Source organism: Podarcis raffonei, chromosome 4 (assembly GCF_027172205.1).
Source record: "Podarcis raffonei isolate rPodRaf1 chromosome 4, rPodRaf1.pri, whole genome shotgun sequence".
Classification (NCBI taxonomy): domain Eukaryota; kingdom Metazoa; phylum Chordata; class Lepidosauria; order Squamata; family Lacertidae; genus Podarcis; species Podarcis raffonei.
Window position 1 is genome coordinate 85778190 of NC_070605.1, and position 27770 is coordinate 85805959.

Here is a 27770-nt window from a genome sequence, read left to right on the forward strand (position 1 = left end):
CCGCTCTGGGGGCAGATTTAGTCTTGCCAGCTCCCGTAGCCAGGTCTTCACTCAGGGATGGTGCACTTTTGTTTTCAAAAGCACCAAAGCAAGGAAACAGTAGGCAATAGTGGGGCCTCATACTTCTCATCCACCATTCCCTTTGCCCACCCATTTCTCTCGGTGACTGATCCCCCGCCCCCGGGAGGAGCCAGGAGGTGGCAAAGGTAAAGGACCCCTGGATGGTTAAGTCCAGTCAAAGGTGACTATGGGGTTGCGGCACTCATCTCACTTTCCAGGCCGAGGGAGCCTGTGTTTGTCCACAGACAGCTTTCCGGGTCATGTGGCCAGCACGACTAAACCGCTTCTGGTGCAACGGGACACTGTGACGGAAACCAGAGTGCACAGAAACGCCATTTACCTTCCTGCTACAGTGGTACCTATTTATCTACTTGCACTGGCGTGCTTTCGAACTGCTAGGTTGGCAGGAGCTGGGACAGAGCAATGGGAGCTCACCCTGTTGCAGGGATTTGAACCGCCGACCTTCTGATCGGCAAGCCCAAGGCTCAGTGGTTTAGACCACAGCGCCAACCGCCAGTCCTGCTACTGGTGTAGGGAGCACGGCATGAGTTCCAGCAGTCTCCATCTCGGGGCGAAAACTTAGCAACCCACAACTGCTAATGTAAATAATTTCAGGTTCTACTTTAGCTGCACTTGCCCCATTGGTCTGTATAAACACATTTAAGTATTATATAGACTAATAACAAGTGCAACATTTTGTTATAAGATTCTCTTGTCTCCTTTTATTACACTGGGATTCTTTCAAGGAATGTTATTTCTGATTAAAAAAATGGTTCCTCTGGGTTTCAAGATAATTAAATTATCTTAGTCGTTCATCAATTGATTTTTTTAGCTTGTAGGTCTGCAGTTCACATAACTTTAGTGCACACATTTCCTTGTTTTAAAGCACCTTTCATGCAGTATTTTGGGCATGTTTCAATCTCAGGCATTTTTGCTTCTCTATTCTGTATTTAAAACCACACATTTCAGCTACCTTTTACACTCACTGGTCATCACATTATTCTGGATGGCTGCCCAGAAATGTCATAAGAAGCTTGAAAGATTGAAATGCTAATGCCCATAAACAATGATTGTGTTGTGTTTGTCTGTATTTTTAAATCTCTCTCTAGAGGCTCTACCTAAGGAACCTATTGGAGTGCCGTGACTTCCAGTGCATCATTACTTACAATGAAGCCCAAGGGATAACCCTGCTGTAGTGAAATATAAATTATTAAGCATTCCCACCCTCATTTCAGCATTCTGCACAATTGTTCAGTTGTTTGTGAAATGGACTCGTATGGGAGAGTTGGGCTGAAATCCTATACCTATTTATCCAAGATGCAAGCCCCACTGAACTTACAGCATTTCAGAGAGATATGCCTGGATCACTCTGTTAAGGACCCAACTATGCATTACACAAAAATGCATATAAGTAAACTCCACCTCTCCTTTTCTCAAGAAGCAGCTTCTGCAGAAACCAATTTCATAGAGTTCTGGTCCAACCCTCTGCAATGCAGGAATTTCAGCTAAAGCATCCATGACAGATGGCCATCCAACCTCTGCTTAAAAACCTCCAAGGAAGAAGAGTCCACAACCTCCAAGGGAGACCGTTCCACCGTCCAACTGCTCTTACTGTCAGAAAGTTTTTTCTGATGTTTAGTCAGAACCTTGAAGCCACTGGTTCGAGTCCTACCCTCCAGAGCAGGAGAAAACAAGCTTGTTCCCTCTTCCATATGACAGCCCTTGAGATATTTGAAGGTTGCTATCACATCTCCTCCGAGTCTCCTCTTTAGATTAGTGACACAGCACAGCAGGTTACTGCTTAATCCCACCCCCTCTTTCTACTCTAGATCACCTCCTCCTAAAGCCACAGAATAAAAAATAAAATAAAGGGCTGTCAGGGTTCAGTCACACACATTTGCATGCAATATGTCCTTAGGAGCTAAGAGGTATGGATCTGCTAATTGAGGGAGATTTCCTCCAATACTCAACTCACCTCTGGAGTCCCTGAAGTCCACATGATTCGGTGGATAATGTTTACAGAGCCTTTCCATTATCTGCTTGTAGTGCATAAGTCTGTGCAGAGGCCTGAGAAGGAAGGTGTTGAGGGGTAGATAACAGACTTTCTGCAACTCAAAGTCTCTGCATAAGGTTTCCAGCTTTCGAGAATTCTTGATCCCATTCTCCAGCTCAACCAGGACCTCGGTGTGCTTCCGCAAATGAACCGTCAGTTGCTAGAGAGAGGAAGGGGTGGGGGAGAGATGTAGTCATTATTTAGTACATCTTTAACTCTGCATCTTCAGCGCAAAGGTGTATAGTAAAAAGCTACTACGACGGCATAACTATAAAATCAAGGGCAACACAATGCAACGTCACAAGAAGATAATGCGCAGTAGATACAAACACATATAACAACAACACTGTTTCCGTAGGTTTACAAGCGTTTACAAGGCTAGGAGAATAGAAAGATCTTTTCTTGAAACAAGGTCAGAGTTGTTTGAGGTGGGATGCCACAAAAACTCTGTCCCTGGTTGCCATGTGCTTTAGCTCAAAAGGTGAAAGTACCTGGAAGAACGTCTCTGACAGTGATCTCAGGAACTAGGTAGACTGGCAATGAACTGCATGTGAGATTGGAAAGGAGTAGCACCATGTTGTTGCCATACTGAATACCACTACTACTTCTTTCTTGTTTTCATGCCGGCAATGTAAAGGGTTTAGACCAGGGATAGGGAACTTGTAGCTCTTCAAGTGGTATTAGATTCGCAACACCCATCAGCCCCAGACCATGCAGGCAATGGGCAGGGTTAACGGGAGCTGTGGTCCAGCAGCAGACGAGGGACCACAGGTTCATTACCTCTGATTGACACCATGGATATCTTAGGGAACTCCTAGCCCTACATCAGTCTTCCTCTGCTGGTACAAATCCAATGAGTTTCTGCTCTGAGTGCCTTCAAAGATCTGCCTGGTCACTTCTCTGTTGTGACATCCTCCCTATGGAATGCTCAGTGTCTCAACAGCACTCACTTTCGGAAAGGCTGTGAGGAACTTGGGCCCAAACATCTCTGACCATCTTGGACACTGGTTTGGAGGTGTTTTGTGGAATTTCCCTCAACCTCTGAGATGGGAAGCTTTTGAATATTACACTTACCATGTGGAGGTTATTACAGCAGCAAACACATGGGGTTGTAATGTTCAAATTAAACGCTATGGTTGGCCTTGGAAAAATAACAGTTTTGTACGCCCTGTGTGCTATCCATCAGCAAAGGCTAAGGAGAGCTTGGAGTGTCACGGATAAAAGAGCATTCCACAAACTGATGGAGTAAGCCCAGACATGAATATTGCCTCAGTAGCTTTTCCCACCCAGCTAACTTCCTTCTGGTTGGAGTTGGATGCTGCTCAAGTATCCTCCAAACCTATTTACCTCCATGCATGTGTGGACCAGAAGCACAAACAAATGGTGCTTTCATATAAAGATCTTGGGTTCTGCATCTCAAAAAACTGACCCTTATGATACCATTTCCAAACCAGCTTTGAATTGGTGGTCCTATGCTTCTACTTACAGGAAAACTTACCCCTGTGTGTTTGAAAACCTTATGTCAAAAAGGTGACCTACAAGTTTTAATAACTATTGTTTCTATAATGACTTGGGCTTTAGACAACCCATAGTTTTCAGCTACAGAAGCTCCACTCTAATTGCTCAGAAATTCATTGACTTGTTTTTGTTTCAGTGAGCAATTGCAGCAGAAATCACAAATTTTTATTGCTTAGCCAATCATACAACGGTATAATTTTAAAAAAATACGATGAAAGGCACAATCCACTGAAAGATCCAATATCTTTTGCAATTATCATGATGAGAAAAACTATAAACACTTACTACAAAAAATGATCATATCCTTTTACAATGCAGGGGCTTCACAGTCCTCTACTATTTCACCTTCTTCATCCACCTTCATTATTCTAAATCATGCTGGCGATCCATCATAGGGGATTTGGCCCAGAACTAGGAAGCTAGCTAAGTCTCATATGGTTCTATGGGTCTGATTTGTCACCAAGAAGACCAAAATGTCCTCTCCTACTCAACCCTTTTTGCCTTCCAATCACTTTGCTATACGCTTATATCTAAGACAATTATATTGACCGCACTGCATCCACTGTATGTTCCAGCTCTTCCACGGCTGGTTGTTCACACCGACACTAGCCGTGTCTAGTTGAGCCAACTAGACATAACTGTAGAAGGGAACCTATTAAGTTTTTCCAAGAAATACAGCAGGGACTGTGTGATGTTGTTCAAAAAGAGAGCAAGCAAGCAAGGCTGCATGAACGCCTGTGTGTGCATGCATGCATACATAAACTGGTCCCATATGACCCACACTAGGGTTTGAAGGCTGTGCATAATTCATACCTTCATATTCTGGATGTTCTTCAGCATAACGTCCCCAATTCTTTGGTAATCTCCTTTCAAGTGGGCATTAGAGCGGCCTTCCCTGCCAACAACAGAATTATCCCATGTCAGTCAAGCATTATAACCGTATCATCACTCAAAGAGAAAAAGGATTTTCTACATTAAAAACAAAATAAAACCCCCAACATTGCTCTGTGCTGCTATTTAGGAGTCTTATTAATGTGCTGTTAATTCCCACACGAGGTACATTCTTCCTTTGCAACAGCTTGCGTTTCTGTCAGTGCCAAGGCCATGAACTTTGCAAACCTACAAAGTTTTTAAGACAAAAGGGCAAATGCATCGTTTTGAAAGCTACAAGGACCGACAACTGGAGGGGGGTGGAAAAAGAAATGCTGGGATAGTAACAGAAAGGAAATTTACCACACAGTGGGAAAACACACACGCATTTGCCAAATACTGCCAAATACTTGTTCGATTCAAAAGTTCCAGCCCACAGTATCCTGGGATAGACTTGAAGGATGCTAACTGAAACCCTTGTCTCCTTGGACTGAGCTGGAAATGAATCAATTTGATCCCCCTGCCAAACTGGAAAACAAATTAATAAATCCCCCCAAGGCAGTCCAAGTGACAAGTGCAACCATTCATTTTACTTCTTGCGTGAATGGGATAGCATACCCTCCAACATTTCTCCTATGAAAATAAGGATGTTCTCTTCCATAATAATAATTTTTCTTATTTATACCCCAGCCATCGGGTTCCCCAGCAATTCTGTGTGGCTTACAACATACTTAAAAACATAATAAAACATTAAAAAACTTCCCTATACAAGGATGCCTTCAGATGTCTTCTAAATGTTATGTAGTTACTTGTTTTCTTGGTCTGGGGGCCACATAACTGCATACCCTCCAAGATTTCTCTGATAAAAATAGGGACGTCCTAAGGAGAAGTGAGACATTCTGGGATCAAATTGGAAACCGGGATGGCTTCTGTAAAGTGGGGACTGTCCCTGGAAAATAGGGAGACTCAGAGGGTCTAGGATAGACCCTTGGAGGGTCTAGAATACCCTTCTCCACTGCCCTGATATGTTCCTTTCCAGCGAAACAGCACTGACCCTTGGGTCTCTTTCCAAAGGTTGCTGTTCTATCACCTCTGGTGTGCTACGGATCATGTTAGGACAATGGAGGGAGAGGAAAAGAGGGGGAATTGCTGTTCTCACATGCCAATACGTAAAGCAAGGGGCTTGGTGGTTGGCAGCAAGTGGTAAGGCAGGAAAGCACCTATCACCTGCCTGGATCTAAGCCAGAAAAAGTTATGGATTCCACCTCACCAGGGATTCCTAAAAGCCTGACTCTACTTTGAGGTGCACTGCTACAAACCTTGGAAGTTAGTCTGAACTTCTATAGATGAAACTGATGGGACTGCACCCAGACAACTCCAGATCAGAGTGCAGACTTTAGTTTGTGTATCACAGTATATTGTGCAAGCCTTTACTTTCAGGCACTTAAAAAAATAAATAAATTTGGTCCTTCTCCACTGGAGATATTTAGACTCCCCATTCACTCAGCATTTGGAAAAGCCAAAGCAAGCCATTAACTGATTTTGAGATAATGATCTATTCTGAACAACCAATCACTTAATGGGAACAAACACAAATCTTCCAAATGCAGGAGATCCTTCTTCATTTGTTTTCTAACATACTGTAAAAGATTGTGATTTCGCACAAGGTGAGCACTCTCTTATTGCAAACATTTTTTCTGTAAGAAATCTAAATGCACCCCCCCAAAAGTAGCTAGAAGCAATGAGATATTTGGTTGAAAACCCATTTTTCTATGGTAGTTATTCAAGGCATTAGGAGTTATTCAAGATGTTTACTTATTTTTGTAGTAAAAATGAAAGCTAGATCTAGTTAGACTTTTCCTCTTCTTTCCTTAAATAACTGAATTAGAGGCAACTAACCTCTGCTGCAAGAGTGCATAATTCAGCCACAAGTTAATTCAGCACCTATAGGTTTCAGCTGAATTAAAAACCAATTCACAAAGGTTCTCGGATACAGCAATGCGGCCAAATATGCTGAAATGCAAGTACAGTGGTACCTTGGTTTACGTACTTAATCTGTTTCGGAAGTCCGTTCTTAAACCCAAACCATTCTTAAACCCAGGCGCGCTTTCCCTGATGAGGCCTCCCGCCACCGGTGCCCTTCCACCATTCGGATTGCATTCTTAGACCGAGGTAAAGTTCACAAACTGGGACACTACTTCCAATTTTGCGGAGTTCGCAAACCGAATCGTTCATAAACGGGACTGTTCTTAAACCGAGGTACCACTGTACTTCAGTTCCAAGTTTGGGGATTGGAATTTGGGGATTAAAAGCAAACAAGTAATCTTGCTTTCAATAAAAAAAAAAGAGGGGGTATGTTTCGCTTAGGCTTAACTGGGAGAAAGAAAGAAAGAAGAAAGAATTCACACCTAATAAAACACTGACCATGTTCGCCCATAACACTAAGCCAAACTATGATTTAATGCAGATGTGCTGGCTCTTGGGGAGGAGATCATGGCAGCATTGCTTCCTCTTAGCTGTTTTAGGTCAATCTAGCACCAAGGTTTGAACCCAGTATCATGGTTAAACTGTTCTTTTCTATAGATCATGGGTAAAGCAGAGGCAGCTAACCACAATCCTGGTTCGGCAACATGCTAAGCCAAATATTGGTTTAGCTGCTCCACCGAGTTAAAAGGACCAGGGAGGAGCCAAGAGGCTGTGAACTCCCTCTGTGGGAGCCAGCCCTCCTGTTTGGCATGATGGTCAAGTCCCCAAGGACATGCTCTTACAAGGCTTCAGGCCTCAAACCAACTCTTGTGTTACAAAGTTGTCGGCAAACGTGAAATGAAGGGTGGAACCATTAACCCCGCTGTGTGGGAATCCCTTGTGACTGCAACACATTAGACAATTAAATCAAGTGTGCATCCACAGCAGTGACCAGAGGAGGAATTACCGCTAGGAGAAGCAAAGAGATGAGAAACGCCATGCTACACCTGCATCAGCACAACTGGACGCCTTCATCTGCCCCAGCTGAAACAAAACATGTCTCCCCCATATCTGTCTCTCCAGCCACAGCAGGCGCAGTAACTCTCCAATGGTTTGGCTTCACCCCCGAAGGCGCACTCCTCCATTGTCTCCCGAGACAGATGTATGCCAACCAAGCCAGGCTCGTGCGATCCAAAGAGCTAATCCAGAATGCTGAAGGCCTTTGTGCCAGCCGAGTGAGATTTCTGAGGGTGTTCCTTCAGCAGAACATCTCCATGCCCAAGCTCAAATTGCTGCTGTAATTTTCCTTCTCTTTCAAAAGTTGTTTGTTGTGTGGCATTGGGGGGCGGGGCGGGGAGAGGTTGCTGTTCAATAAACAGTGGGCCCTAAGCTGCCTTGGGCGCAAAGAACTGTGTACTTCTCTGGTAAAGGTAAAGGGACCCCTGACCATTAGGTCCAGTCGTGACCGACTCTGGGGTTGCGGCGCTCATCTCGCTTTATTGGCCGAGGGAGCCAGCGTACAGCTTCTGGGTCATGTGGCCAGCATGACTAAGCCGCTTCTGACGAGCCAGAGCAGCACACGGAAACGCCGTGTACCTTCCTGCCAGAGTGGTACCTATTTATCTACTTGCACGTTGAGTTGCTTTTGAACTGCTAGGTTGGCAGGAGCAGGGACCGAGCCATGGGAGCTCACCCCGTCGTGGGGATTCAAACCGCCGACCTTCTGATCGGCAAGTCCTAGACTCTGTGGTTTAACCCACAGCGCCACCCTGCTCATTTCAACAGGGCCACTTTCCAAATAAACGTTCTTATGATTGTGGAGCAGACAAAGCTTCCTGAATCCACAACATTTTAAGATAAAAAGAATAATGCTATTGAGACAATTCTTCTGGGCGAGCATGCATTTGCATTCAGCATCCTTATTACACGGGCCTCTTGTGTATTATTTTCTAGCTCGAGAAGCGTAAGAGGAAAAACAAATATTGCAGAGAGAATCAACCACTGAATTATCTCTGCCCAACAAGAATTTTAAAAAAGAGTTTCCAAAAGAAGAAGCTAAACTATTTCATATTAGTGGACCAGTGAAGCCAGACTGCTGTATCTCACATTTTCTAATTATATTATACCCCAGACTGCTACATCTTCTAGCTTTATCGTCAAATGCTCTCAGACCTCAATATGAAGAACAAAGCTAAAAAAAATAATTTCTACCTGAAAGACCAGTTTGTGCTACAAGAAAGACATGAATATTGCATGATTTTCTTTTAAAAAATGTAATGAATGTCACAAGCTTGGCATTTGCTTCAGGACCACGTATAAACCTATGAGGTGGAGCTGCCTATGGAAGTGTGCGCAATTGCCAGGAGAGGCTAGCCTGACCTCAGGGTGGGTAGATCTGTCTCTTTCTAATCCATGTCACTTTGGAATATGTTCATTCATAAGTCTGTCACACCCTGTTTCAGCATAAGTGGGATTTTAAGAATGATCTGGTTCACACCTTCCAGGCTAATGTGCAGATCTGAACAAAACGGTTATCCTTCAGAATTAGCACCTCCCCAAATTCTGTGAGGTAGGTTTTCAGCTCAAGAAAGTGTTACGATTCATTAAAATGCATGTATTTCTTAGATGAAATGCAGTTCTGACAGAAAATATATTTAGAAATGCAAATTTTGTGAGAAAAAAATGTTTAAAATGATGTGTGGAATTCAGCTAAGTTTTATACAGAGCAGACCCATTGAAATTAATAAATTATGTCTGTCAATTCCGGTGGGTCTACTATGAGCAATACTTAGTTGAATACACCCTTATTTTCTCTACCAACATTATTGCCACTGACATTATCCCTGACTCTGCCGAAGGATATTCTACTCAAATAGAAGCATAAAATGGTGCTATACCTCCCAAAAAAGAAGGTAAAATTAAATTTTTATCAAAAAGTGGTATAAAAGGCCCCAAAGCGGGACCCAAAACCAACAAAAAATTATGATGCTATAAGAAATATAGCAACATATTGTAATTTGCCTGTGAGCGCTAGAAGCTATGCTTTACAGCAATAATTCCACTCTCCACTTATCGGCATCTCAATATTCAAATCTAATTTTATTACACTGGGAGAGCAGTAAAGAATAAATACCTGTATTGACTTTTCTTTTTTTTTGCTAAAGAAAAAAAATCTTAAGCTGGTCCTATAGAAAACAACATAAAAGCTTAGCCAGAAATTAAGCTTTGAATATAAGGAGAATTCAGATTTTGGGGAAAGCTCTGAGCAGATGTACATATAATAATGATGATGTGACCATTCAGATGCAGCAAAGGTCATTTTAACACTACACACCTTTGCTGTGACTGAATTGATTTCCTAGTTTTACTCTGAGTGCAAGTAGGCCGCCTGCTGAGATGAGAGGGAAGGAGAAATTGTTGGATGCTGACATGCTGAAGTAATTCTGCCCCTTGGTCTCCTTGACTGCAGGACTATACTCAAAGGTTGCATTAGTTCAAACAATGGCTCAAAAGGGTCATGCGTTCCAAACTACAATAAGGAAAAACAAAATCTAATTTACACACAGCCCCTTCAAAACAGAAGGCAATCCTGAAATAACATGCAGAATGACTGAATTATGGCATTTTTCCTGGTAAGGGAATATTGCTCTTGTCCTGACATGAAAATGGAGACTAGAACAGAAAAGGATAAAGCCCAAGGCAAAACATCTGATCACCACTTGTTGCTTGAGTCAATAGGAAGCCATAAGGAATCTGCAGCATCTTTACAAGAAAACTGATCTCCAAACACAGGAAGAAGACAGATGAAGCAGAGGGCATCAAAGATGATAAAAACCCAATAATTGTTTTTACAACCTAGGGATTCTTTTAACTACCTTCTTTAATCAACTCAGATTTCAGAAACCAATCTTCATCAAATGGGCCTCTGAGATAAAATAAGCAAGATGAAATATAGCGGCTGGGCATCTGCAGGAAGAATACTAGCTTACTGTTACTATTTCTTGCGCTGACACCCAGCTGTTCCTCCAAGGCGCTCAGAGTTACTTGCACACATGGTGCCCAGCTGGCCTCTCATTCAATTGGCACCAAGAGCCAGACATTTTAGCTTTGATGCCTTCAAGACCACTCTTCCCGAGTTTATTTTACAGGATTTTTTTGGGGGGGGGACACGGGTGGCACTGTGGGCTAAACCACAGAGCCTAGGACTTGCCGATCAGAAGGTCGGCGGTTCAAATCCCCGCGACGGGGTGAGCTCCCGTCGTTCGGTCCCTGCTCCTGCCAACCTAGCAGTTCGAAAGCACCTCAGAGTGCAAGTAGATAAATAGGTACCACTCCAGTGGGAAGGTAAATGGTGTTTCCGTGTGCTGCTCTGGATCGCCAGAAGCGGCTTAGTCATGCTGGCCACATGACTCGGAAGCTGTACGCCGGCTCCCTCGGCCAATAAAGCGAGATGAGCGTCACAACCCCAGAGTTGGCCACGACTGGACCTAATGGTCAGGGGTCCCTTTACCTTTACTAAGGATTACTGAGATAACGTGGTATCCAGCACCCAGGTAAAAGCGCTCTAAGTACCCCCGTATTATGACTTGATTGTGCTCTGAAGCGAGAGCACAAAGTGTACCTGATTGTTAAAGTGAGAAATGCTTATTCCAGGTTACTGATGCTTTTGGTGAGTATAATTAACTCCAAGAGAAGTTAACTTGCATCACAGTCTTGCACATGTCTACTCATACACAAGGCCAACTGAGTTTATTATTTATTTGCTTACTATATACAGTCATGGGGGGAAAGGAAGTACACTTTCTTTGATTTCTATTGTTTAACGTATGGGGACATAACAACAACAATCTGTTCCTTAGCAGGTCTTTAAAATTAGGTAAATACAACCTCAGATGAACAACAACACATTGGCATGTAACACTGTGACAGGAAGAATCAGCTGCACAGATATAAGATGGGAGACACCTGGCTTGCAAGTAGTACATGTGAAAAGAACCTAGGGGTCTTAGGAGACCACAGGCTTAACATAAGTCATCAGTGTGATGCAGCAGCAAAGAAGAGTTAATGTTCTTCTAGGTTGCATCAACAGAAGTATAGTGCCCCAATCAAGGGAAGTAATAGGACTGCTCTATTCTGCCTTGGTCAGACCACATCTAGAATCCAGCGTCCAGTTCTGGGCACCACAATATAAGAAGGTTATTGACAAGCTGGAATGAGAAGGGTGATCAAAATGATCAAGAGTCTGGAAACCAAGCCTTATGAGGGAGTTTAGCCTGGACAAGAGGAAGCTGAGAGGAGATAAGATAGCTATCTACAAATATCTAAAGGGAGGTCTCATGGAAGAAGGAGCAAGCTCCTTGTCTCCTACTCCGGAGGGCTAGGATGTGAACCAATGGATTCAAGTTACAAGACAGGAGATTCCAACTAAGCATCAGGAAGAGAGTGGAACAGACTCTCTTTGAAAGTGGTGGTCCATTGGACGTTTTTAAGCAGAGGTTGGATGGCCATCTGCCATGGATGCTTTAGTTGATATTCCTGCATTGCAGGGGGTTGGACTAGATGACCCTCAGGGTACCTTCCAAATCTACAATTCTATGATCCCTGAACAATGTGGAAAGGGGCACTGGTGACTGCTGAGAGGACAATGGGACAGGAGAATTCCCTGCCCCCACTGTGAACTTCCTTAATGCAGCCTTTGAATTAAGGGGAACACAGACGAGTCTTTGTATATTAAAATGTTAAGACAAGAAGCCCCTTGAGGTCAAGCTTTGTCTTCTTATTTCAGACTCTAACGAAGACGAAATAGACCACATCCAGCCTAGGTTAAGTAATGAGCCATGGCCTTAGAAATCAATCACAGTCTTTTTAGAGAGGGAGAGAATGCTGGGAGGAAATGTATTCATGACCTCCTTTTTAAAAAATTCATGCCAAAAGTGGGATTTCTTATGTTCAAATTAAATTTTACTAGTTCTGTTCTATGTATGGCTACTCAGAAGTATGTCCTATCCCTATATACACACACTTGCTTGGAAATAAACCCTAAGTAAATAAGCACAGTAAAAATGGAAGGAACAATCTGGCTTTCTACAGCTGGTGAGACTAATCTGACGTACAGGTTATACTGTATATGCTGAAAGCAACTAGCAAGGCTTATTTGCAGAAACTGCAAGGAGATAAAAATCACTCTACATATTTTACTTGCCTCATTATTTTCAGTCAGCTTATTGTTCAGCGCAATGGATAAAAACTAGTAAACCCCCCTGCGGTGTTTTAGCCAGCCAGCCTGGGAAAACTATTACATTAGAATAAAGAACTCGCTGTGCAAAAAAATAAAAAATAATCTAGGATAAATCTTAACGCACAGGATTTCCTCATGCGAAACATAAAATTTAAATCACAGGCCAGAGAAACAAAACTGCAGTTTGTTACTGACCTTGCTTTCAGTCAAAACCTCCCAAGACAGACCTATAAATTGTTATGAGTTTGGGGTTAACACATTCCCCTGGACTAGTACAGCTTGCCAGAACACAATAAACAACAGTTTGCAAGCGCTGTCTCCAGAGAGGTTTTCCAGTGGCCTACTTACTTCGTATTACAGAACGACTAAAGAGTTTCTATTACCTATGAATGCACAACGAAAGTAACGGATATTTGAATGCATAACAAAAAAAGTGTGACGTTAGATAAAAAAACAGGAAAAAGGGTGAATATGAAACAAGACTATGGCTTCCAGGACTAGATCATATTGTTCTTTCTTAAAAAGAGCTTTAAGCCCATATTGAAATCATTCACCATCTCAAACAATTCTATGTCCATGAGCAGAAATGCCTGTCTGAGGCCTCCTTTGAACAGTCCTTAAAAATGCCAAGAGAGGAAGTCTTAGCAAATTATGCTTTCTGCATCCCCACTACTATAGAACGGGCAGGGTGCCCTGCTGCAGAGACAATTCCTAACTTGCGCTTCTGGCTAATTAAATCTGAAAGAAAGAAGAAATATTCCTAACAGAAGAAAGCCTTAGTATTGATTTGGCTCCACTGATTTGGAAAATATATTCATAGGGTGACTACTCCTATCCCTTTTGGGCACAGACAACCCTACAAATCAACTCATTCTAAGGAAGGGCTTAACTTAATATGGGGTGGAGGAAAAAATACGTCTGGTGCAAGAGGTTAATTTTCCCCACCACAGACAAAACACTATATGGAATACCTGCTCAACACAGACAACCACTGTTGCCATTACAGGTGGAGAATAACCTCTAAAAGTGGAAGCAAATGAATGGGTTATCATTGTGAAAATGAGAGTGACTAAGGCCCGGATTCAACTAACCCAGTGTGCTAGGGAGCAGTACCAGTACTGCCACTAGTCTACTCCCTAAAATCTGTGCTAGAGGGTCAGGAAACTCCCAGAACAGCACGCAGGGGGGAAGGAGAATGGGGGTCGTCCCATCTCGCAGGCAGAAAAGTTTGTGCCAACAAAATAAGAGTGCAATGTTGAATTCCTCCCTGAAAATCTGGCTGGACTTTCAAGTGTTGTTCAGCATTCATGATGGACAATTGTGTCCTTTAACTGAATGCCGCAGGATCCCAACCTTCAGGTGTTTACAGATAGACTTGTAGAGTTGGAAGGGGCTACGAGGGTCATCTAGTCCAACCTACTGAAATGCAGGAATCTTTTGCCCAATGCAGGGATCGAACCCACAATCCTGAGATTAAGAGTCTCTTGCTCTCATCACCTTGTACCCTCAAGGTGGAGTTACAGTCCAACATCTTCTGCTGGGCATCAGGCTGGGAGATGCCACCATCCATAAAAGCACATCCTTAAGCATAAGCAAATCTTATCACTGGTAAAACAGGCTTCCACCTCCAGTAATATTTAGGAATAAGTCAGAGGAAGCAAGAAATATTATATTATATATAAGAAGTTATAGAATAAGCTAAACAAGTCCTACTACAAGCTCCAGCTCTGCCAACTACATTATTTCCAAGGAATATTCACTCGAGTTGTCAGGCAGACGATTGGTGAAATCTTAGGTTAATATGCCATACAGCTGAGTATGCTCAGTATAAAACACTTATATTTCTGCAAGTCTATTTGTAAACTGAAGTATTGGACAAAGAAAACATAGCAGTTCAAATCTTTACAACTTATCTATTTTGTGGCAGAAAAAGAGTAGAATTAAATAAAGAAACAACCCTTTTGGTCTCAGCTAATTTTTTTGTTTTTGTTTCAAAAAAGCTTAGTAGAAAGCGTTTCATTTTTATCCCCTGGCACTTTTACAAAATATAAAAAGGGGTGCAAACTTTGTCCTGCCTCTTATTCTGCTATTCAGCTCAATACTACTTATCACATTTGGCTCATACCCAGCAAGCAATGTGTAAAGGCATTGTAAAGGAAAACTGATTTCGTTTCTCTTTGATCGCCACCAAATAGAATTTACTCTCCTGAGTAACACTACTAAACTCCAGGTTTTATAGATATGTACTATGCCAATGATTAAGGAGTACATTAGAATTTAATTCCTTTCAATTTTTTCTTCTATGACTATTGATGAAGAAAATTACAGATGCCAATAGATTCATTAAAGATCAGTGATCAATTGAAAGAGTAAGGCTACTATCTGAGATATATATTAATCTATCTGCTCAAGGGCACAATGTGCGAAGGGAGGGTTTAACAGGGATGCAATAGCAAAACAAAAACATTTCCAAATTACTCACTATAGGTAGGGAAAAGGTTCCTTAAACGGTTAGCCGATTCTGATAAGTCACCAGATCTGCCTCTTATTGCCTCTGTTTTTAATAAATCAGGATTAGCTAGAATCACACAGTGGGGACTAATCTTATAAAAACCATTAGCTCCTTCTGGCAGCATTCCACCTCTCTTTTTAAAAAGGGCTTCTTTGACCTTAGAGCTGAATCCCTTCTCGTAATCGATCTCCTGCTCAGAGGTTTAAATATATTGTCTACATTAAAGATCTAGAGGGATTTAAGAAGTTGATGAGATGATTGGGCTATCAGATTGGTGAAGCTTAATACCAACAGTAGAAGAGGAGGAATCTGTAAACTTGGGAGCTGCAAACCTGTAGGTGCCACCACAGAAAAAGTGTGCATAACTCAGGAATAACGTTTTATCCTTTGCATCAAACTCCAATCTCCAAATCCAATCTCTGGGTTCCAGCCAATGTTGCACATGCAGGAAACAATTTGAGCAGCCTCTCTTTCCTTTCCCATAGTACTGATATCCTCCAACCCTCTGAACATTGGACCATCTGGGAAGGGGCTACAGAACATTCTGGGATGTGGCATATGGTGTGGAAATTTGGGGGTGTGTGTGCCTAAAATCAGGCAGAGGAATCTTGTACTACTGTCACATGATTCCTTATTTCATGTGATTTCTCCCCCAAAAAAGATAGTTCAGAATGTTCAGTAGGCTCCACCCATTTGCTGCTGCCTTGGTCATCCAAATAAGTTTTCCAGGAGAGGGTATTGAAAGCTGCAGAAGCGTTGGACTACTGGTTGCATGAGCTACCTTCTGCTTGTGCAATGTTGGCTACAACCCGCCATGTTAAAAGGATCTCATGAGTAATACTACGTTTCCGAGCACAATTCAAAGTGTTGGTGCTGACCTTTAAAGCCCTAAACGGCCTTGGCCCAGTATACTTGAAGGAACGTCTCCACCCCACTGAGGTCCAGTGCCGAGGGCCTTCTGGTGGTTCCCTCCCTGCGAGAAGCCAAGTTACAGGGAACCAGAGGGCCTTCTCGGTAGTGGCATCCGCCCTGTGGAACGCCCTCCCACCAGATGTCAAAGAGGAAAACCACCACCAGACTTTTAGAAGACATCTGAAGGCAGCCCTGTTTAGGGAAGCTTTTAATGTTTAATAGATTATTGTATTTTAATATTCTGTTGGAGGCTGCCCAGAGTGGCTGGGGAAACCCTGCCAGATGGGCGGGATATAAATAAATCATCAGCATCATCATCATCTTTGACTGAGACCTTAGGTAGCTGCTGCCAATACTGGGATAGAAGATAGAGCAATGGTTTTAGAAGGAAAAAAATTAATGCAAGTGCTTTCTGTGCTTCATTGGGTTCAGGGTCTGGTCATAAAGCAGTGGATAGGTAGGGCCATGGTTTCCTGAAATTCTACCTCCAGAATACTCTTTCTACACAAGCTCAGGTGCCTAACCCAGTGAGGCACCTTCTACATAATCCGATCCCTGCATACTGTAAATGACAACGTTCTAGGCTGCACACTGTTCATACAAGGTGGAACTGACAGGTAAGAAGTCACCTGGCTACATATTCTAGAGGGGAAATGGGAAATTATGGGAAATTGGTCTGCTAAGCAGCTTGCCTTCCTTTTCATCGTTAGACCCCGACAATCTCCAAGGAACACAACGTTTTAATGGAACACAATTTCAAACTATGCTTGGGAGTACTTGACAGCTATGGTGGGAGGTTTAAATATAGCTTTTGTTATGTTGTGGGCCTTTCAGCAAGGCCGTCGCACCATGTTGTACATTGTGCTTTTGGAAGGCTTACAAACCGATGCCTGGCAAAGGGATCACATCTGTCAAACGAACACGTCAAAAAACCTTGCTTCGGAGACGGTTTTTATCTACCCACCATTGCCCTAGTTTTGAATTTTCACTTGAGACTATGTAACAGCAAAATATCATTTCTGGATAGGTATTTATTACACCGTACTAAAGACTGCAGAAGTTGGTGGGCTCTATCAAGGCTTGCTGTCTGGGATTGCCGAAAAGACTAAACTGTACTCCACATTCTTGCAACGGAATCCAACCAGGTCTCAGCAGAATCAGCCTCAGAGAAGTATGATAACTGCAGGGTCCTCCTTTATATCGCTGTAGCGTAAGACATACGGCTACGGTTAATCTAAATCGCAAACCCTCATCTATCAGCCGCTCTTCTTTCCTAATACTTGGGAAATCCTTTGTGGATTATGAGAGCTAACTCACTGATAAACAATGCCACCTCTAAATGAAATTACACATTAGTACAACCAACACAATCAGGCACACATTCATAAATTTTATTAAGTTTAGCCTACTCCTGCTATGAAATCTAATTATTTTTTTTACAGAAAATGGACACCTTTGCTATAGAAATGGCATGTGAGGCAGCAGAAGTAGGTGTCTTCTCTGTGAAATAACTTTCTTTCAGTAATATATTGAATAAATATTTTGCCGAGGTGGTTGAAGTACAATTCATCGTCTTACCTGCCACTTTATGTCACTGCATATTTACAAAAAGCTGTCTAACTTGCAAAGGGGCTTGTCTGAGTAAAGTTGACGGCATTTTTTTGTCTAGACTATGACATACAAAACCAAATGAGCTTTACTTGCTTATGTCACTTTGGAGATGATGATTATATTATTATTACCCCACCCATCTGACAGGGTACAGACAAGAATGCAGGCAAATTTAGGAGATCAGCAAAGAGGGGATGCATTTTAAATCTGGGAAGCTTGAATCCTACTGCAATACTGCAAGTTGAAATAAATGATCCTGGGAGATCCTGTGAGTACCACACACACAATTCTTTAGCTGCAGACCTTGTTCTGAATACAATTCCCTTTCTGTCACGGCATCCAATAAGCAAACAACTGATTTGGTTGCTCACCTACTTGCTGTAGGGGGCTAAGGAAGGCAGGGTCACTTCTGATCTTTCCTTGGGTACGATGGGGATGGGAGTTGAGACATAATCTAAACACATTCTCAACAGCATTCATGATAGAGGAGAGAGCAAATCCTCTGTTTGGTGCTTAGCTTTCATTGGTGCTGCAAAAGCATTAATTCAGAAACAAGGGGGAGTATCCTTTACAGCATTGTTCTGGAGGAGGAATGTTTAGGGAGAAATATTCCCCAAGGAGAACATCTACAGACTTAAACACTTGTGTTCGGCATCCTAATGTTTTGCTTCCATAAATACTAGACTTCTCCAATCCTTTGTTTTGCTTTTGTTTCGAGTGACTGATTAAAGCAAAATTAAATTGATTAGCGCTCGTCAGGTCTGATTGCACGATTACAGTTCCCTCCTATTACAATTCACTTCCGAAATGAGGTCAACCAGCTTCTCCTATTGCACAGCGATACCAGAGGCAAAAGAATAAAGGTTACGAAGAATGATAGAATTCTGAACATGCTCAGATCATTGATTAGATTTCTGCCAGCAAAGAAACGTCTCCTTTGATGAACATTTCTTTCAAGTGGCATGTCTCTCTGAGTGTTATTTTATTTCTCCTAAAGCTAACAGGTGTGTCCCTCTGCCCCGCTGGCTGATTAACTGTCTTGCTTTCATCCAATACAATAAACAAGTAATTAAAATAACAGTACCTTTTAAAGGCTACTATGCAATGAGGGACACGGGTGGTGCTGTGGGTTAAACCACAAAGCCTAGGACTTGCCGATCAGAAGGTCGCGGTTCGAATCCCCGCGACGGGGTGAGCTCCCGTTGCTCGGTCCCTGCTCCTGCCAACCTAGCAGTTCGAAAGCACCTCAAAGTGCAAGTACATAAATAGGAACCGCTCCGGCGGGAAGGTAAACGGCATTTCCGTGTGCTGCTCTGGTTCGCCAGAAGCGGCTTAGTCATGCTGGACACATGACCCGGAAGCTGTACACCGGCTCCCTCGGCCAGTAAAGCGAGATGAGTGCCGCAACCCCAGAGTCGGTCACGACTGGACCTAATGGTCAGGGGTCCCTTTACCTTTACGCAATGTAGGTAACAGTTTTGGCATGCAGGCCACTATCATATATTTGTAAAATAAATTTGACTGAATTAAGAGATGTACAGGTTCAACAAAATCAGTTGTGGAAATCATTTAAGGGGCTTTGGACTCAGCAGCCCACATTTTATGATCTAGATGAACTAATTTTACTGATTTATCAAACAAATGAATGTTTTCAGCCATGACTGATGTTCTATTTTATTATTTTATAAAGCTTTGCAGCTTGTTCTAGGTGGTTCCACTAATTTCAGTGAGACAAAAGCTTTAGCACTACAATCTTCTAATGCTTGGATCTCATTATTTTACTCCTGGTAAACATCACACAAAAGAGAGAAAATAAAACATAACATTAAGTTTTGCTACCATGCATTTGTACTAGATAAAGAGACAAATCTTGAACAAATCAAAGCGATCCAGCTTTGTAATATACCTGTATCACAACTGGGGTGTGTGTGTTAAAAGATGGAGGCTTTTCTATAGCTGCCCTACACCAAACCATTCACATGACATTAACTCACATATCCCTGATATTCTTCCCCCAATCCAGATTTTCAAAGGGCTTGGAACCCCCATATTCCGTTTTTGCAGAATATTTTAAGAAGAGGGGAACACTAAAAATATGGCCTCCCAACAGTCTACATTTCATTCTGATGAACTGGTAGATCAAGCCGGGGGGGGGGGGAGTAAGAGATGGACAGAGGTGGAAGCATCTGGTGAACTGAAACTATAATGGGCTGTCAGTTACAGCAAGATATTCGAGAAGCTGAGCATGGCACTGCCCTGCTCTGCTAGTTTGGGGAAGGAGACCCGACTCAGCAGAAGCAGATCATAACCTTTTATGCCCCTATTCCACTCCACAGGCAAAGAAAACTTACAAAAGATGAATGAGAAAAGGGTATATTTAGGCAAACAAGTGGATTTGGCTGCCTAATACCAAAGCTCTTTTAACTGAACAGGTTAGAATGCAACATCTAAAGGCACAAACAGAAGCAGTGCAGAATATCTGATAAAGATCTCCTACAGGGAATAAGAAAATTAATAGCAGCTTTGGGTTGGAGGAGATCAGATTGGGAGAATGATCCTGACAGTGCAGGGCTTAATCCTTTCTTCCACACGCTGTATTCTCACTCAAAGATTGATTCTCCACCCTATGATCTGGTTTGCTTTTTGCCATGGAGAGGAAAACCTTCTGAATTTATTCATTTATTTGTACATTTACAGTGTGAGGGAATTTGGAACTGGAAAACAGAAAAGGACAAAAGGGTTAGATCCCACTGCTTTGGTATAAATCCAGTCACTGCCCTTCCCCCTTTATTAATCTTTTTAAGTAATCAAGGATCTCCTGCATCACGTCTAGGTGCACCCGAAGATTTGTAACGCTCTTCTTGCTGGAACTGACAGCCAACCCATTCTGACGTGAAGGAAGGCATAACAGAACATGAACCTATTTAGCATGGAAAAGGAACGTTAATTTTAAAAAAAACCTGCTTACCACAGGGCAAGCCGCTGCTCTATTTCCTTTAAAAAGTTGGTGTGAAATTTGTGCAAAGGTTCAAAGTTGGAAAAGATGAGATTCTTCAGTGCTTCTGGCATGCAGTCTTCCTTGCTAACTGTGCTCTGGAACCACTACAAAGACAAGGAAAAGCAATAAGGCAGGTCACCTTTGGGTCCAAGTCTGTTGAGTAGCATAGCCTTTCCATGGGGCTAAAAGAGCATAGGTTCTGCTTGGTGAATGACTCTCCCCAGCAATATCACATCACAAATTTGCATCTTGGCTCAGCCAAAGGGTGCTATATATAACGGAGAAAAAGACACAGCACGCCTTATAAACAAAGTAAATTAGCTTCTAGAATGTGTTTACTGGGAATGTATAAAATGTTTAAGAGTTTACTATGTTGGGGTGGCAGCGTTTTATGAAGGGGTTAAGTTTAAAATAGCATGTATATGTTGGTGGCCAAGAAAAGCTGGGTTCTTTTTATTGTGTTAAAGGATTGTAAAATTTCAGTTCTGATTGGTTTGCTGCATAGAAATTCTTGGTCACTCATTGGATGAGAAAAGTGACTTGATGAGGAGAGGCCACTCAAAGTGGGGGAGATCAGGAGCCGGCCATTGCCTCACATATTCCCCATCCGGTAGGGAGAAGGTATTGAGCAAAATATAGCAATTAATTTTTGGTATTTTCCCCCCTACCACAAGAAGAGGGTTGCGAGGGAGGGAATGCACAACCCCCTAGAATCCCTTAAGTTAAGTTTTGTCCAGAAAAGCTCATGGCGGTGTGCGTAATGCAAAAGCAGACATACCGACGTGATAACTTCAAGGTCTTTCAGGTAAGTTCGTTCTGTGGTGGAAACTTCTTTAGCAATGAAGTATGCTTTGTCAGTTGGAAACCTCTAAAAACAGCAAGAAACATAGGTTTTTGTCTTTACCCAAAGAGTAAGTTCACAAATTGAAGAAAAATAATAAGGAAGGAGGAGTGGGTCCATTATAATTTAGAGGATTATAATTCAGAGAATTTTGGAAAAGCCTTGCCCAACGTGATACAGTGGTACCTCAGGTTACATACGCTTCAGGTTACAGACTCCACTAACCCAGAAATATTACCTCTAGTTAAGAACTTTGCTTCAGGATGAGAACAGAAATTGTGCAGCGGTATCAGGAAGCCCCATTAGCTAAAGTGGTACCTCAGGTTAAGAACAGTTTCAGGTTAAGAACAGACCTCCAGAACGAATTAAGTTCTTAACCTGAGGTAGCACTGTATATTTTCAAAAATATGAAACTTTTTTAGCTGCTATGTCTTTATTAAAAATGGTTTTAGACTGCTCTCTCATACAAAAAATCAAGGTGCTGTACAACAAAATATACAGTAAATCATAGTACACCACAAAAACGTTAACAAGTTTAAACAACTGGACACAGCGGCTGCAGAACTCCCAAGTGTCCCTATTTTCCAAGGACATCCCTGATTTAGAGAAGCCGTCCTGGTTTCTTATTTGATCTCTGAATGTCCCAATTTTCCCTAGGATGTCCCTATTTTCACTGGAGAAATGTTGGAGAAATATGAAATTTTAACTAAAGATTTGAGGTTAACTTTTTATGATCATGGGGCTTCCAACGCAGGATTTGTGAGAACATGATTTTTCAAAGGACCCTCTCAAAACCCCCACAAAATAGTAAGAAACTCCCATGCCCATGGATGTCTCCTGTAATTTCCTGGATCTGTTGTCATCCTATGTAAAAAAAAAAGAATCAAGAAGATCCAAAGATCCATGAGGACTCTGTGCCCTGAGTCATTTTTGTGGTGCTGAAAAGCACTGGAGCTTTGGTTTTTAGCACAAAGCTGCCACTGCAAGCTTTGTTTTGATAAGAGTTTTCTGATGGAATTTTGGGGATTTTTTTTGGGGGGGGGTACCATGTAAAATCATGCAAATGTCAGAAGTTCCATTTTAATTCTCCTGGATGTGACATTTGTCTGAACCCTGTGGAAAAGCAAAAAATATGTCCTTTCTCTTTCTGTATGAAGGAGTGACCCCAGGGAGGAGAGGAGAGAAGCAATTAGGAATTGATCAAGATTTGGGGGGGGCTTATATGTACCTAGTATTTTCAGTATTAGGATACAATAAGGGGCACATACTGCTTCCTCCATGTATGTAAATATGGGCAAGAACTGTTTGCATGCAGGACAGTTAGCACTCCATGCAGTAATTGACCAAGAATGACTTCATATCCATATTCCAAACAAGGCAAGAAGTACACGTCATACCTCCGAGAAACCTAATGAATTTCGTGATTCACAAATGGCAAAGGAAAGCTCTGAGGTTTACATATAAAGAAATTGCATTCAACTAATGGTGTGGTGTCTTGCTACCTTACCCTAAAGACATAAACTCTTCCAGGCAACGCAACAACTTTTATTGCCCTGCCTCCATCCAACGATCAGTGATGTGCTAAGCACACCCTGTAGCCAACATTGGAGCATTTCTAAGCAAGCTTTTCTAAGCAAGAAGTAATCAAGAGTTCACTGGCACTTGCTCTCTAGTAAGCACAAAGCAGGATTGCAGCCCAGGTTTTCTTGATTGTGATGGTTGTCAAAGGGGCCTTGTCAAATGTGGATGTATTATGCTTTGGCTGTCTACAAAGTGCAAGGAAAAAGCTCAAATCAGCTGTACAGTCAGCCAACTAGCCAACACGTGGAATGGAAAATCCGCTTCCAGGCTTTTGACTTCATTCTTCATGCACTTTGCCTGCCTTGTCGAAGAAGGCAGCTGAACCCTGCTGTGTGCTCCATTAGAAGAATCAAGGCTAAGAGCTGCCTAATCGTGCCTTGCGACTGAGAGCAAGAGCAGGAAGACATACAGGAGAGCAGAGAGTTGGATATTATCAGTGTGGGTGTAAGCAGCATCAGGCAAAGGGGACCTAGTGAGGTGGTAATAGGAAGAAAAAGGCATTGAATCCAAGGGATTGGGGTGTGTGGGAGAAGATAGGAACCCTGTTCCCTAACATGTACAGAAAGCTTTTCTTTGCATCTATGGGGAAGCATTCAGATACGAGCAGACACCCTTGGTCTGACTAGTACAGTGCACCAAGAGCTCAACCACATGAATCTGCTGATGGTGTAGTTCAACATCAGAGGCAGGTGGACAATATTTGTGGTAGATGTGGCCTCCATTACTTGTGAATCACTATATCAATTTGACCACACAAATTCATTGCATCACCTACTTTGTGGTAACAGGAATTTATTTTTCAGCTGTTTTTTTTAAAGTTAAAAAAGGAAAGAGAAGTCATTTGTGGAAAGGAAATGCCGCAAATCAAAGGCTCGCTTCCCAGCAGCCCAGTGACTTTGAAAGATCACTGCTTGAGCCCTTTAGATCTGTTAAGTGTTAAAAAAATTAGTAGCAGACACTTATGTTCTGTTAAGCATATGCTAGTTCCTTGTATAAAAAATGGAGGTTGGTTGGACGGAATCTGACAGAATAATAAATGCAGTTATAATCCTATGTGTTTTAGACATGTCAGATATCGTAACCAAAACGGTAAGAGCATCAAGTACCTTCCTCCTGACTTCCTCTTCATCATCAGTGCGGACACCAGTTTGGTCATTCATCAGAGGACTGACTAATGGAGAAGCTTGCCTGTTATCAGGACTCAAATTAGGAGACAACGTTGCATTTGTCATAGCTGGTCCGCCTTGGGAATTGATGGACAGTTCTGAAAGGTGGGGGCTGCCAGTGAGAGAGCCTGCTGAAGGAACAACAGAGTAAAATTCAGAACAATTTAGAAATATTACTTTTTAGAATATATGAGAATTCTAGCCAAGAACCTCAGCCTATGTAAATGAGATGGTTCCAGCTAGTTAAATCAAGCTACTAGTTTTATCTGAAGAGCTAATCTGCCTATTTAATGCGTATGGAGAACGGACTTGAGTAAGATTCGCATTGTATTACAGCAGTGAAGAAAGAAGAATGTAGCTTTGCTTGAGCATCTGCTTCTTTCCTAGCATGTGATGAATCAAGTTAGAACAGCTTTAGAGAGGCAGCTTTGTGGGATGTATGAGCTTCTGTTGTTAGATCTTATTCCACTCACACATTTCAGATGCCACAATAAACTATTCTTGCTCCCTCTCCCCCTTCATGAACAAAAGGAAGAAGTTTTCAAGCTTCTGTTTTTAGTTTTAAGCAAACCAGCTTCCCACTATATCTGACTATAGGAACTGGCTTTTTCAAGTTAGTCAAAGCAAACCGGGATCAAATTGTGGTTTCAGATCCCAGATTAACCAATTAACCGTGGTTAAAACCAGTCACCGTTTCCTGGATCCAGGCACAAGAGGAAACTGCATTTTGTTCAAAGCCGTGACGGGAAGTTTTAAACCTCCTCCTCTTGCACACAAATGGGGGAGCACATGAATCGGAGGCTAAGACCTGCTCATCTTCATAACTTTGAATTGAGCCATACGGTCAAAGGACCTTGGTCTTAGTTCCAGTAGGCAATAAAAATGTCCGATCTGCAGCCAGCTCAAAAAAAGAGGTAAAGCTTGCAGCTTTCACTACAAATTCAAAATGTATGGTTTTTAATCATCCATTAGTACTAATACCCAATTAGCAGCACCCAAAGAAACAGAGACATTTCTCTCACTGAACTCCAACCCCCAGCACTTGTTATGCATAGAGATACAAGCAAAGTGTCCTGCTCTGTCCTCTCCTCACAATTTTATTTGAAAATTCATTGTCTTCCTCATCACTTAATCTAAATAGAAACGAATGGGGATAGGGGTGGGATTCAGTTCAGATGGTTGGGGAAATCCTGTAATCAGAAAAAAATATGAGATGTTTAAGAAGCAGTCAAGTTGTGTGGGAGAGAGTAATACTGTCCAAAGAGGACGTTGTCAAAGCTGTAAATTTTCTCTGTGCTCTACTATTAGTTTTAGTACATAATAAATGTAGGAACAGAGAGGGTTACCCTATAGTTAACTGGCGTTTTATTCACCCTCCTACAAACTTAAACTCCAGAAATGCAACTGATTAAAATTATTTCACAGGGTGCTAACAGAATAAGCATTAGGAAGAGCAGAATCTAGAGGAGGAAAGTGATTTTCTATGTCAATGTCACATCTAGAACAAAGGGAGCAAACTACTCAAGCCCTCTTGCTACGTACAACATAAATATGTACAGTGTACCTTGTCAAGTTATTCCACGCTCCTCTGACTGTTTTGGGATTGAAATGCTAGCATTACATTGATACAATAGATGTTATTTTTAAAAAAGCATGTGGAAGGACCACTTCAAAATGTTCGCTGTTGTTAAGCCTAAGAAAAGTGTACAAAAAAGTGTGAAAATGGACAATTGCACACTTTGGTGGCTACGTGAAAGACAATGGCCCCAAAGGGCTTTAAATGCTGTCCTCCTTTCTTGGATGAAATCTACCATTTCTTTTTAACATAAAGTAGTCATCAAGCTCACATTCACTATATATTTCCAACCACATATTTCTGCAACCCATTAATCTTCCTTCATGCTTTACAAAAGCATCTTTATTTAGGGAAACAAATAAGCTGTCAGCTAGTACAGCTAACAATACCCATCATGTTCACGCACAAATGATAGGCTCTTTATTACAAACATATCAAGAAGTTTAATCTGAAATTTATCTTGGAAGCCCCAGTAAAATATAGCACAGCATCAAAAATTCAGAGAGATTATGATCAATTTGTTTTTCAGCAGGACCTAAATAGTGTATAGATTTTTGAGCTGCACTAGCAAGTTTCATATTTATCTCATCATCTTTATCAGCACCAAAGCAAATTATGCAGAGCAAATGGGATACTTGCCTGTAGATATATATATATATATATATATATGCCTCAATGAAATAAATTTACCCACAATTCCAGGCTATGCAGATGCTCAGGAAAATCTGAGAGAAAGCCAGAGCTTGTTACACAAATGTCAATTTTATTGACACTAGTACACAACTGTATACAATAATTTCATAATAAAATTAATGCAGTTATAAGAAAAAGAAGGAGGGAGGGGCCCTAAGGTCAGGAAATCGTATTTTCTAAGTTTACAACTGGTATGTTTTCAAACGACATGTACAAAAGACCTACAAGAATCATAGTATCACCTCAAATATGTAGTAAAAACACAGAAATTCTGGCACCGTGCCTGCCCACATGACAGAAGAAAAGAAACATTAGCATCCATATGTGAAGTTTTCTGCTTCTCAGACATTAAGCATCTGAAATCTAAGTTTACGAACTGGCCACAGCTAATCATAGGAAGTAGCAGCTATACATGACCAACAAGCTTGCTTTTATTTCTCTAGATCTTCAACAACTGAAGTGGTGTATTTGCCATTATAGAGGAGGGCATCCGTATGGCAGCCTGATGCAAATGCTTGGGCTGTCCCATCAAAACACTTGCTGTAGTGTTGAGGGTTCCTGTCTGACTCGTGGCTCAGCTAGATAGCATGGAAGCTCCAAAGGCATTAATCAGCACCTCAGCAAAGGGTCTCTCTGTGCAGCCTACTGCAATTCAGAACTGGTGTTTCGCAGTTCTCTGAATCTAAACTCCACCAAGGTTTGGTTGGGGACAGTTCACAGCAAATAAAGTCAAGATTCCTTTGAGCGTTCTTAATTTAGTATCACCCAGTGACCACCAAATGTAAGATAGTTGCGTTTCCAAAGGCTTAATTAATACAGTGTTTTCCCCGTCAAAATATCCAGGAAGAAGAGACTAAACAAATACTGTATAGAATTGAGATCTAATCGTTTTCTTACTTGCAGCTGCATGTGTGGAAGATGCCACACACATTTTATGCTACAGGGTTGGTGGACTGGAATCTGGGGATTAGCAAGGGACAGGCTATAGGAGTCAAAATGCAGAAGTATTTCTCTGTTACCTGGTACCCCTTCGTTGCTTATAAGGACAAAGAAGATGATAAATTGCTCCTTCTAATTTCACAAAGACCCCATTGTGGTCAGACGCAATTCCTAAGCATTCATGGCCGCTTGATTGATAACAGCATAACCTACGCCTGCTTTATCTTATGCTACATT

General features: G+C 41.9%; 1 protein-coding gene across 9 annotated transcripts in view; it reads right to left on the reverse strand.

Annotated features, from left to right (window-relative positions):
- FARP1 (FERM, ARH/RhoGEF and pleckstrin domain protein 1) overlaps window positions 1–27770 on the reverse strand; it is a 180020-nt gene that overhangs the window by 12977 nt on the left and 139273 nt on the right. For 7 of the 9 annotated variants that reach the window (XM_053384517.1, XM_053384519.1, XM_053384520.1 and 4 more), the window contains exons 14-18: window positions 24266–24456; window positions 21516–21605; window positions 20708–20841; window positions 4445–4526; window positions 2036–2273 (exon numbers count right to left, since the gene is read on the reverse strand). In XM_053384517.1, coding sequence (XP_053240492.1) covers window positions 2036–2273; window positions 4445–4526; window positions 20708–20841; window positions 21516–21605; window positions 24266–24456 — 735 coding nt within the window. The remainder of the gene's footprint in view (window positions 1–2035; window positions 2274–4444; window positions 4527–20707; window positions 20842–21515; window positions 21606–24265; window positions 24457–27770) is intronic. The other 2 variants (XM_053384521.1, XM_053384518.1) reach the window with 1 other exon arrangement.